Genomic DNA, 12,520 nt, shown 5'->3' on the forward strand with positions numbered 1-12,520 from the left:
CAGTTCCAGGTGCTGGACTGTTTGAAGGGCCCACTTTGGATCATGTGAAGGACGTTCAGTTTTTTGTTGCAAACTGTTTGCAAGAAGTACACTATTATCACACCACAGTGAGCCAGTTGCATGAACAGCAGCCTAATCAGACTTCTGCAGAGTCTCAAAGGTTTTTTGGAGTCTGCTTCTTGTGTCCAACAGGAAGAATTCTGTTCATAAACAAGGATTTTAAAATGTACCTTTGTTTTCTTTTTACTTTTGTAAAGTAACCTAAAATTATTATTGCCTCAAAGGGATTTATACTCTGAGCTATGTTTTTTTTTTGTTTTTAAATGTTGTTCTAAGCGACCAACAAATTGTTAATGCATGATTAAAGTGAATTGTTAATTTATGGTTTCTGGTTTTACTATAAACAGACTGGGACGCTTGTGTTTCTTTCTTCCTCAATGATCAGATAAGACTTGATTAAAAGAAATAATGCAAAGGCATTTTGCTGTGTTCACAGAGGGTCTTGGGGTTTGTGTAAACAGAAAGATGTTGGCGATGGTGTGTATGGATTTGAGTATTAGCCCACCACACCTGGAACATATTCCATGCAGCTACACATGGGCATGCAAACAGTACAATAACTGGAATACTCCAACTTGTCATTGTGACTGATCATTCTATGCTCTGGTTAGTCCCATGGAGGCTAAGATTGGCACTGAGGCTGGCCAGCAGAAGGTGAGGGCCTGGGTCCTGGACTGGAAGGAGGCGTTGTTGGTAAATCTGCTGACTTTGTGATGGAGGCTGTTGGAGACAATGTTGGTACAAGGGGGTCCTGAAAGCATGTGCTGATCAGCTTCAGTTTCTTCTCTGAAGTTGCTCTATTCTCTTCAGGTTTCTCTCAGACCAAGATTGAATGTGATGACAAGGGTGATGGATGGTGTGACATGTGCTGCGGGCCCACAGAACAGGTGAGTATGCTGTCCGTGTGCTCTGCAACAATGAGGACATCCAACACTCTCAGTTAAGATTAGTTTTCATGATTGTTGCCTCAAGACCTGAGATCATGGTGGTGGGCTTGTGATGGACACACTTTTCATGGCTGAAAGCTCTCCTGTGGAGGCTAAGCCCTCTCGATCAACAACACACCTGCCGCTAACTACGTGTGTCTGCCTTAAATATCCTCACAAAACTCAAAATGTGACCTCTAGCACCAAACGCTTGCTGCAGTTCTTGGTGTCAGAGGTGAGACACAAGGTATCGGGTTTTAGGTGCAATTACTTTTTCATATAGGACCAAGTATGTTTGGATCGCTTTTTCCCTTGAAAACTGCCGTTTAATATTACACATTCTTGTCTAATATTATAAATGTATTGATCTGAAACGTGTGACAAGTGTGTGACAAATATGGAATAAGATACGAAATCAGAAAGGAGGCAAATATTTTTTCACAGCGCTATAGTCTGTAAATGATCTTCTTTGGCTGTAGTAGATCTTTGACTTGTTCCTTTTTTAATTGTTTGTTTAAAATAGTTTTCTCTAGTTAAGGCGTACGTCCAGGCCTTCAGAGCAGTGGTCTGGTTGTTGGAAAACCCACTGAATTCACAGTTGATGCCAAGCAAGGAGAAAAGCTCCTCTGAAAATTATAGCCCAGGTATATCTGGCTTTGTATATGACCACAATATGTTAAATATATTGCATGTACCGTATTTTTCAGAGTATGAGTCGCACTTAAAATCCTTTAATTGTGCGCCTTATGTATGAATTGTGGTTGTGCTTACTGACCTTGAACCGATTTTTAGTAATACACGGCGCTCAAAAAATCTGTCAAAAAATGTTTTAGTACGACTTTGGTAAGCTACGAAGTCGCACCGCTTGATGGATTGTCGGAGCGTCACGGTTACGTAGTCAGGAGCCTCGCGGAGTGATACGCACTGCGCTTCACATAATATTACTGTATCGTGTGTGGATAAGGACCCCAAAATGGCACCTGTTAAGAGACATGCTTACGAAGCGGATTTCAAACTCAAGGCTGTCAGTCACGCAGTAGAACATGAGAATAGAGCAGCTGTGAGAGATTTCAACATTAATGAATCAATGGTACGGAAGTAGAGGAAGCTAGAAGAAGAGTTGAGTAAAGTTTGACTTATCTGACTGTTTTGTTTCGCTTAATGCGTTTTATAATCCAGTGCGCCTCATGTATAAAACCAGACCTGTTCATCAACAGTGCGCCTTATGGTCCGAAAACTACGGTGTGTTAAATCTGATTGAACTAATCCTTGTCTTCTGCACAGGATGGTGAAGTCAATTCTGTGGATGTCCAGGTTAAGGATAATGGCAACAGCACATACACCTGCACCTACACCCCACGTAAGCCTGTGAAGCAGACTGTGATGGTCTCCTGGGAGACTGAGAGTCCATTCAGGGTGAGTATGCACTCACACACACTCTCACTTTCACTCTTGCATGCAGGGTTTGTCTTTTCTTCTCACTGAAAAGTCTCTTGAGTTTTGGGTTTGTGCCCACAGATGAATATCGGAGCAGGCTGTCATCCAACAAGGTGAAGGTCTCTGACCCTGGAGTGGCAAAGACGGGCCTCAAAGCCTTCCAGCCGACATACTTCACTGTTGACTGCTCAGAGTCTGGTCAAGGTAAAGCTCCATAAAACTGTGTGTGAGAGTAAAGAGCGCAAACATGTTCTCATGTCAAAGAAATATTCCAAACAACAGTAACATGTTAGAAACAGATATTACAGGGAAACTTATTCAACCCACCTGCTGTTTGAGGCTAAAATGACTGTAGAGCATTACCTGCAAAGGTAACATGCTAACACAGCCTTTGTCCTCTGCCATCAGGACAAAGGCTGTTTGGGTTTAGGCTATTCCAATGACACCGTTCAGGGTCAAAGTGGATCCTTCTCAAGGCAGAGGGACCAGGACTCAGCCGCAGTGGTAAGAATACCTGTACTGCCTCACAAAGTCAGAGAGTGCTAACAAAAACAGTCTGTTATTTAGTTTATTGGTCTATAATACGGTCGGAATGTTTCCGTCATACTACATGGAACAACTCTTCATAACACTTTTATGAAAATGTTTGACGAAATTGACAAGATCAAATTGAAAATCACAATCGCAAGGATTTAAAAACAAGAATAAACATGAAAAAAGGGTTATAGTTTTTATGCTAATGTAAACAGGTCCTTTTGAGCTGTCACTTGAACTGTGTACCAGTCAAAGCAGTAGTAGCAGCAGTTTCCAAAGATGAGTCACAAAAAAAGGGTATATTCTGGACTATTTGTTATTTGAACCAGTAAGCCACTGTTCCTGCTCTTTAGTTTAGGAAAATATTTGTCATCCAGGTGGTGATGGTGGGGTTGTGTTGTTTTGTTTGTTTGTTCTTTTTTTTTTGAGGGGCGGGGTTTAAAGCCAACAAGCCATCACCAGCTAACAAGCACTGGGTGCTGCCCCTCTGCAAATCCTGTTAATCTAAAGAAAGGAGGAGATGGGAAGTAAAATGGCTCATTGTAGTATTAGGATGACGTGAAGCTCTCCATTACAGGCGTAGCTTGGGCCTGAACAAACCCACTCGTTTCACTGTGAGCACTAAAGGAGCAGGAAAGGGAAACTTGGACTGCAACTTCAGCGGCCCAACCAAAGAAGAGGCTGTGAAAGACTTTGAAATCATCAACAACCACAACCTCATTCTTCTGGCTGTTATGCAGCATATTAAATGGGAGAATGTGGATGTTAAGAGATTTCTACTTTTACTTACTTTGATAACCTTTATTTTGCTTAAGTATAATTTCTTGTGAGAACATGATGTGGCTGTAACCTACAGATTAAGGAACAGAAGCATGCGTAAGGAAGTTACAAAGTCACACACGCTCAGGCAGAGACAGTTCCAACCTGAAGCTGATATGACAAAAGATACTAGTTCCTCTTGTCTTATGGATAACGGCCATTCATGCGATAACCATATCTAGAGATGTTTTTCTATTACATATGCTCCACCTAGAGATGCTGTGTAATCTATTCTCTGCTATAAAATAAGAACGGACTGAGGCTCTGCGCGACTTGCTTGTGTCTTGCCACGCAGTAAGCTTCGCCCGTGTACACGAAATAAACTGAGTTTGTGTTTCTTGCTCTCCTTCCAGGTTTTCCTTTGACATCTGCAAACATGCTTTTTATGCTATACAGCCGGACGTTTTACACGCGGCCTGGAGCAGCACTTAGAGGTCCTACAGTTTTTTGGCATTTCTTCATTTGGCTTCATTTTCAGATCCAGAAGGGCCCAAGCAGGGTGTGCTGGCACACAGTACTTTAAACCACATCATGGTCAGTGTGTCAGCGCAGCATCCCATCTGCTGAGACATTCCAGTAACAGTCCAGCTCACTGACCATAACACAGAATCCATGTTACTGTCATTCTTAGCCTGCTGCTGTTTCTAGCCAGAAGAACATGGAAACATTAGATCACTAAGAAGTGGTCTATCAAGATAGCAACAAAAATGATGTCAGATATTCAGACATACGGTTTCTTGTAAAATGTCTTCATTACATTTTCTGATTTTTTTATTTTTACAAAAATACCTTTAACAATTTGCCTCGTTACATTTCTTGTCAGTCACATTTTATTAAGAGTTTAATTCTTTCTGTTTTACAGTGACTAAGAAACTGTATTATTATTATTATTATTATTATTATTACACACTGTTACACTGACGCACACACTGTTTAGGAGTGATACTTTACAGAACAGCAGGAAGACAGCATTTTAGATTTAAAGTAACATTTTAAATCCTATGTAGCAGGTTTGGATAAACTGGACAGAGGCAGGTGTAAACTTGTTACACAGCGCTGTAATCAACTTGTCTACTGTCACTGTCGACACAACGACTCAGTGTGAGTCCAGTGTTTTGAATCTTCTTCGGTTTTCTTTCTCTGGTGCCACATGATTAAGTACATCTCAAAACTCGGGTAAATAGAAAATAATAAAAAAGGACACTGCTTAAAACTGTCATTCAACAATTACATTTGACCCTGAATTAGATAAGAAAAAGGATACATGGATGGCTTTAATGTTAGAGGAGTTAAAACAGTTGTTTCAGACAGAAAATGAAGTGGGGAGCTGCACCAAAGGCCAGTAACAGATAAATAAGTATTATTTTCAACAGTAAAATGATTCTAGCAGAGTAATAACTATAGAGTACAGCTACAGAGTAATAATAACTGCAACTGCAAGGTCAGCACAGATATTACCTGACAGTCCCACTTTTTCCTGTATTAACATAACATAATCGACAGTATTACAGTTGTAAAAACTCAAAACTGGCTGGTCACTAGAAGCTTTGGCTTTAAAGTTGGACAGCAGAATGTGAAGCTACTGTAGCAGAGTCCAAGTAAAAAGTGGTGAAGCACAAAAAAAGAATCTCGATGTGACATCGATGGAACAATCCTTCCACTGTTCATCACACGATGTAGGCGTAGGCGTAGTAGCACACAGCTGATAACACAGCTAAAGGCAGCAGCACCAGAATCATCTTCCACATGCTTCCTGTGGACTTGTCTCCAGTGGGCTCCCTGATGGTACAGACGTGTGACTGGTGGAGCTGTAGGTGACCTGCACGGCAGCCCTGAGGCAGAAAGGAGAAGAGGTGGGTTAGACCCGGCTATAAACTCACGAGCTCAGACATGTGACTGCTTCATACTAGTGATGTGCGATACCACTGATTTCCTTTCCGATCCGATCCAAGTAAAGTTCAGGGTGGTATCGACGATACTGATCCGATACCGATACTTTGTACAATAACGTATTTTATTTATGTATTTTTTTATTGTAGTGTCATCATGATTACAGGACATCAGATTACTTGTTCTTATCACTTAATAATGCAGAATTCATCATATAGAAATAAAACTGAAGTTGTGCGCTATTTGAACATGTTGCCTGCCTGCAGCACTAAAGGACTCCATGAGAGACGTCTGTCTCGCCCTAGCAGCACCTGTCCCCGTCCTCCTCTTCAGTTTGCCTCAACATAAGCTCGTCATATTCTGTGATCTGATTTACTCTGAGGTGTTTGACGAGGTTAGTGCTTTTGCCACAACACCTCACTGTCTTGCCACATGTATCGCAAACTGCGTCTCGGGTGTTTGTGGAGGTAAAATACGTCCGCACATGTCTCCATTTACGCTCAGCCATTGTGAGTGTGCACGCCAGGGGCTGCGACACATTTACAGGGAGTGCAGAATTATTAGGCAAGTTGTATTTTTGAGGAATAATTTTATTATTGAACAACAACCATGTTCTCAATGAACCCAAAAAACTCATTAATATCAAAGCTGAATGTTTTGGAAGTAGTTTTTAGTTTAGCTATTTTAGGGGGATATCTGTGTGTGCACGTGACTATTACTGTGCATAATTATTAGGCAACTTAACAAAAAACAAATATATACCCATTTCAATTATTTATTTTTACCAGTGAAACCAATATAACATCTCCACATTCACAAATATACATTTCTGACATTCAAAAACAAAACAAAAAAACAAATCAGCGACCAATATAGCCACCTTTCTTTGCAAGGACACTCAAAAGCCTGCCATCCATGGATTCTGTCAGTGTTTTGATCTGTTCACCATCAACATTGCGTGCAGCAGCAACCACAGCCTCCCAGACACTGTTCAGAGAGGTGTACTGTTTTCCCTCCTTGTAAATCTCACATTTGATGATGGACCACAGGTTCTCAATGGGTTCAGATCAGGTGAAGAAGGAGGCCATGTCATTAGTTTTTCTTCTTTTATACCCTTTCTTGCCAGCCACGCTGTGGAGTACTTGGACGCGTGTGATGGAGCATTGTCCTGCATGAAAATCATGTTTTTCTTGAAGGATGCAGACTTCTTCCTGTACCACTGCTTGAAGAAGGTGTCTTCCAGAAACTGGCAGTAGGACTGGGAGTTGAGCTTGACTCCATCCTCAACCCGAAAAGGCCCCACAAGCTCATCTTTGATGATACCAGCCCAAACCAGTACTCCACCTCCACCTTGCTGGCGTCTGAGTCGGACTGGAGCTCTCTGCCCTTTACCAATCCAGCCACGGGCCCATCCATCTGGCCCATCAAGACTCACTCTCATTTCATCAGTCCATAAAACCTTAGAAAAATCAGTCTTGAGATATTTCTTGGCCCAGTCTTGACGTTTCAGCTTGTGTGTCTTGTTCAGTGGTGGTCGTCTTTCAGCCTTTCTTACCTTGGCCATGTCTCTGAGTATTGCACACCTTGTGCTTTTGGGCGCTCCAGTGATGTTGCAGCTCTGAAATATGGCCAAACTGGTGGCAAGTGGCATCTTGGCAGCTGCACGCTTGACTTTCTCAGTTCGTGGGCAGTTATTTTGCGCCTTGGTTTTTCCACACGCTTCTTGCCACCCTGTTGACTATTTGAATGAAACGCTTGATTGTTTGATGATCACGCTTCAGAAGCTTTTGCAATTTTAAGACTGCTGCATCCCTCTGCAAGATATCTCACTATTTTTGACTTTTCTGAGCCTGTCAAGTCCTTCTTTTGACCCATTTTGCCAAAGGAAAGGAAGTTGCCTAATAATTATGCACACCTGATATAGGGTGTTGATGTCATTAGACCACACCCCTTCTCATTACAGAGATGCACATCACCTAATATGCTTAATTGGTAGTAGGCTTTCGAGCCTATACAGCTTGGAGTAAGACAACATGCATGAAGAGGATGATGTGGACAAAATACTCATTTGCCTAATAATTCTGCACTCCCTGTACAAAAGCAGCAAGCTGTCAAAATTCAATAAAACCTTCCCGTTGTGTACTCCTGGATGAATTGTAGTATTTACAAAACTCGTATATATCCAAAAGCTGATGAAACAATTTCCCAGCAGCAGCTCTGAGTGAATAAATAACTGTTTACAGACTTAACGTGTCTGTATTTGTCAGTTCATCAATAAAATATGAATAACAAATTTAAAAATATTCCAGCTGATGACAGGAGCTGACGAGTAGCCTAATTTACACCCACAAGTTGAATCAGCTGACACTTGCACCAAAGATCACAAAACACTATCAGCTTCATTTATCCCAAAGTCCTACTTTGTGATTCTCTGAGACAGTTTGAAAAGCAGCCTCTAAGAAGGCATCCACAGTGATTTTCTGTGCTGATAGAAGAAATGTTAGTTTAAAGAGTCTTCACATTACAACCCAAAGAAGAAAATAATAGAACTATTTCTGAATGAAATAAGCCTGTTGTTGGGCACCATCTTTCATTCTTTCACTACTAAGAGTTTAAAACTAAAGACGACTTGAATACTTTTGACTCATGTAATGAAAAGAGAGGTTTGTTTTACTTACCCTGAAGGCTCTGAGGACGGCTAATGGGTCATCGGCTGTGAGTCTCTGCAGGAGTGCTGGCCAGCAGCGATGAGCCATAGGCAGCAGTTCATTTCCCTCTCACTCAGCACCTGAAGGCACAACTCCAGCACGTCCAGTACCTAAAGACAAAGACGCACAACACACCTAACAATTATCTCTGTTTTGATCCTGATTATATGTGAGCTGAAACTAATTATTGAGGTCTTCATTGAGAGCCCAAACTCCTGAGCAGGCACGACTTCAGCACAGACTTATTTCTGTTTCACTCCTGGACCAGACTGAATGTTTTTCCTTGATGAGCATTACACCAGTGAACAGTCATCCACACAGTTCTGACAGGATGAATTGTACCAACGCTGGCAGTCCTACCCTCACAAGAATGATTATTTTGTTACTAGTCCAACAGTTGACTCTACATAAAACTACTGATACACTACCTTGAGTCGGAGCCTGAGGCTGGGATCAGACAGCAGATGAATGCAGCGCTCCATAACATCCTTAGTGATGCTGAGGTGGGAGGGAAGCTCTGCTTTCACATCAGGACTACCAATATCTTCAATATCTTCAACATCCTCACACTCAAGGGGAAGGACCTCTGCAATGGAGCACATGTACTGTGTTTGGACAAACTCAATGGACAAAAACAATTCATCTTAAACAAAAATCTGCAGGGAGTGTCGGGGAGAGCAGCCCCACAACTACAATTCATCTCTACACATCTGTCAGTCAGAGGCAACAGTATCGAACAGTAGTTCGAAAAAAAAAAAAATCAATGTCAAAGGAATGGTGTTGGTATTAAAATAAGAAGGTGTGTACAGAAAAGCCCTTAGGTTCACCTTTCAGAAGAACATGTGCAAATACATCAAACTCTACATTTCATCTCTTTAAAAAAATGAACACAAAAAGTCAAAGCAGCGTTGGTCAGGTTTGATCCTACACTGATCGTGTATTCATTCTCAACCCTGCAGCCCACGCTTCCCAATGTCAAGAATATGGTCATTCATACTAATAAGACCTTTAATAATAGTGCTAGTAAGTAATACTGCTGAGCGCTAATTAATGCGTCTCCATGCTGAGCCCACTCCTAACAGTAGAGGGCAGCAGAGTGATCACACCAGCTTAAAAGATGCGTCATATAGACTGGAGAAGCAGCAACACTGGCTGGTCTCAGATCAGAGGGCTTGATTTCCCAGCAGCTTCTTATCCAAAATTCTCTTTGCTCTCAGGCACGTGAAGAAACAAGAAAGGAAACTTTGGAGAAACCAAGCCCTCGTCTTACTTATGTATATGTATATATATATATATATTTATCAACACACCTCTGGTTTAATATAGATTACGTACAGAGCAACATTTGTGTTCATTACACACAAACAGATTGGGCCGTTTCCTCGTACACAGACATCAGAGGGTATTTGGTTGCCGACATCCACAGAACAGTTTTGGATCATTGCTAGTAAAAAATGACATTAGTGCAAATATAACCCAAAAGAAAAAACACAAGGTAGAAAAAACACATTGGTTGCAAGGTTATAGCACACTGGGGACAAACACGTTCTGTGGTCAGAGTGGCAGCAAGGTCTACATATAAGTGTGCATCAGGACTTGGCATCCTAAAGTTATCAGTCTTTCACACTCGTTTCAAAGCATATTTCTTCCTCGCCGTGCTTCATCTGCTAAATGCAGTAGCAAAAAGAAAGAGTGTGTTTTTGTGGGGAAAAAAGAAGCTGTGGCTCAGTTTGCTGGTATCAACAATTTATGGAGTAAACTGACTGACGAGCAGGAAAACGCTAATGGTCTTAGAAAATACAGGGTCTCTAATGAAAGGAGCTGATTGGCTCCTGCCATCAGCAACCAACAATGTGAATGATTGGTTGATCTGTGAGTGAGCTAAGCTTGCAACGGTAAGCACGAGTGAGAACCATAAACTAGAGCTAATGAGGCCAAAATCCGAGCTCTTTTTCGGCTCTGTGGACTAATTTATACCTCGTCTCTCCATCTTCCCCTTAGTCCATTTGCAGCGTGTGACCTTAACAATAAAGTTGCTTTAACAGTAATACAAAAGTTTGGCGATGAGGAATAGAACAGTTTTTTTTTGTTGCTGGGACCAGACAAACAAGTCTGAATCAGATATTGAAGTAGTATAAAAGCAAAAGCTTGACACATGTAAGTTCTTCAATGTGAACCAAGAGTTCACACTGCACCCCTCAGCTAGGCCATACCATGTGTCCTCTGCTTAGCACCAGGCTTTAGGTCATGTGAATGTCAATAAACAACATTCAGTCTGCTAACGCTCAGTATTCACTAAATCACAACACTACTGACACCCAGCAGTGAAAAACAAAAAATGTGGAGAATTTCTAGACGTTATGAAATGTTAAGACTTTGTCACGGTATAAAATACAACCATCAGTAATCGATAGTCTGATCAATTTTTAGATACACTGTGGCACCCAAACACTACGAAATGTACAGCAGTGAAAGTTAAAGCTGTACAAACAAAGGCAGGAGCAACCATCGCCCTAAATGTCGGGCATCAAAAGGTAAGGGGTAAAAGCATGACTGTAGGGAGAAAAAAAGAAAGAAAAGCCGTGATGGAAATCCGATTTTCACATTTTCTGGACATGGTGTAAAATTCCCAATTCATTCTGAGATGAGATTAGTGCATCCTGTTTTTGTATTAAATTTGAATCCCTGTGAAAGAACATGTGGAAAACAACTGCACCTGTGATGAAATCACTGCTGGCATGGGTTACACCTATCATGGGATACGTTTCACTGCTCCAAGACAACTGCCTAACGAGTACTAACATTTTGTAAAGCTGCGATCATTGTCCTCTTTTTTACATTTTTAATGCCGAGTGATGAATTTCTGCTTAGAGATTGTTTTAGATCATTTGAAACATAACATGGATATGAAGTTGGACATGATGGGAGAGCCAACAGCAAACAGCTGGACAAGTAGAATAGGGGATTATTTAGATTGTGTAATTATATATGCATGTATGTATGTTGTGTGTGTGTTAAAATGGAGCTCAGAGGTTGAATGGAGGAGGAGGTGGAGGACGTGGAGGAGGTTCCACTGAATGGGGAGTTGGTGGGTTAGATTGTGATGATGGACCAGTAGAGTTTGCCTGGCTGTCCACAAGGGAGACTGATTTTAGCTGAGGGGGGATTCGGGTTTAGCAGGGTTCGCCTCTGCTTAGGTCAGTACCTGTGAAGTTGGTTGGTGAAAGGTGGAGACAGAATGGCAGAGAGATGCAGGAGTGTCGGGTGTGTCTGATGTGTAAGAGGTAGAGAAAGAAGATGCAGAAGGGTGATCTGCAGGGGACTGGTGCAGCACAGAATCAGTTGCAAGAGGAGAAGAAGAACAAGAGGAAGATGATAATGGAGGTTTGACGATGGGCAGGGGAGCAGACATGCCAGTGGGGGAGGTGGAAGAGGAGGTTTCCCCAGCTGATGTGGCAGTTTCATTATCTCCCTCCTGCTTTACTGACGCTCCCTCTTTCCTGTCATCCAGTAGAGTGCCTTCTTCCTGTCCTGCAGGGTTCTGATTGGCTGCAGGTGTACCTCGGGTAGCTCCACCGTTAGTTGGTGATTGGCTCTTGGTTGTGAACGACAGAGAGGGCATCAGACAGCCAGCGTGGAAGAAATGACTGCACGGAGTGAACACAGCACTGGTCATGTCCTGGAACAAATCAAATTTCACATTAGCCTAGCTTTTAAAGCCCCAGATTAAGTCTGGGTCATGCATCCTCTTTAGATAAACATAAAAACTGTTCATACCTGGAAGCAGATAGCACAGATGTCATTATACTGCTCCAGCTGTGTATTGCTAGCTGTAGGGAGGCTTTTATCTTGTTTACAGCATCTCTCCTGAGCAGGAAGCTCTGCCAGCCCAGCTGGGCTCTGAGCCAGACGTTATAGTACGAGTGGACCAAGATGATGGTGCTTCCCATCACACTCCACTCGCCAAATACAGTCTCTGATACACCATAGCACACCACGCACACCGCAACCTGGTGAGGTAACAAATCACTGACAGTGAGGCAGAGACAGTGCTGATGCATTACATGACAGTGTCTGTTTACAGTCAGAACTTAGCAAAGAGTTGGTGTGTGTGTGTGTGTGTGTGTGTGTGTGTGACACATAGCA

General features: G+C 42.1%; 1 protein-coding gene across 1 annotated transcript; it reads right to left on the minus strand.

Annotated features, from left to right (window-relative positions):
* Positions 1-8,821: 8,821 nt before the first annotated feature.
* On the minus strand, positions 8,822-12,214 carry LOC109198195 (cell wall integrity and stress response component 1-like). The gene is made up of 3 exons (XM_019353773.2): positions 12,152-12,214; positions 11,580-12,053; positions 8,822-8,960 (listed from the first exon to the last, which is right to left on the minus strand). The coding sequence occupies exons 2-3, from the start codon at positions 12,048-12,050 to the stop codon at positions 8,898-8,900; spliced, it is 534 nt and encodes a 177-aa protein (XP_019209318.1). The 5' UTR covers positions 12,051-12,053; positions 12,152-12,214; the 3' UTR covers positions 8,822-8,897.
* Between the last annotated feature and the right edge of the window lie 306 nt (positions 12,215-12,520).

The sequence above is a fragment of the Oreochromis niloticus genome, unplaced genomic scaffold, assembly GCF_001858045.2.
Source record: "Oreochromis niloticus isolate F11D_XX unplaced genomic scaffold, O_niloticus_UMD_NMBU tig00008306_pilon, whole genome shotgun sequence".
In the NCBI taxonomy this organism is placed as follows: domain Eukaryota; kingdom Metazoa; phylum Chordata; class Actinopteri; order Cichliformes; family Cichlidae; genus Oreochromis; species Oreochromis niloticus.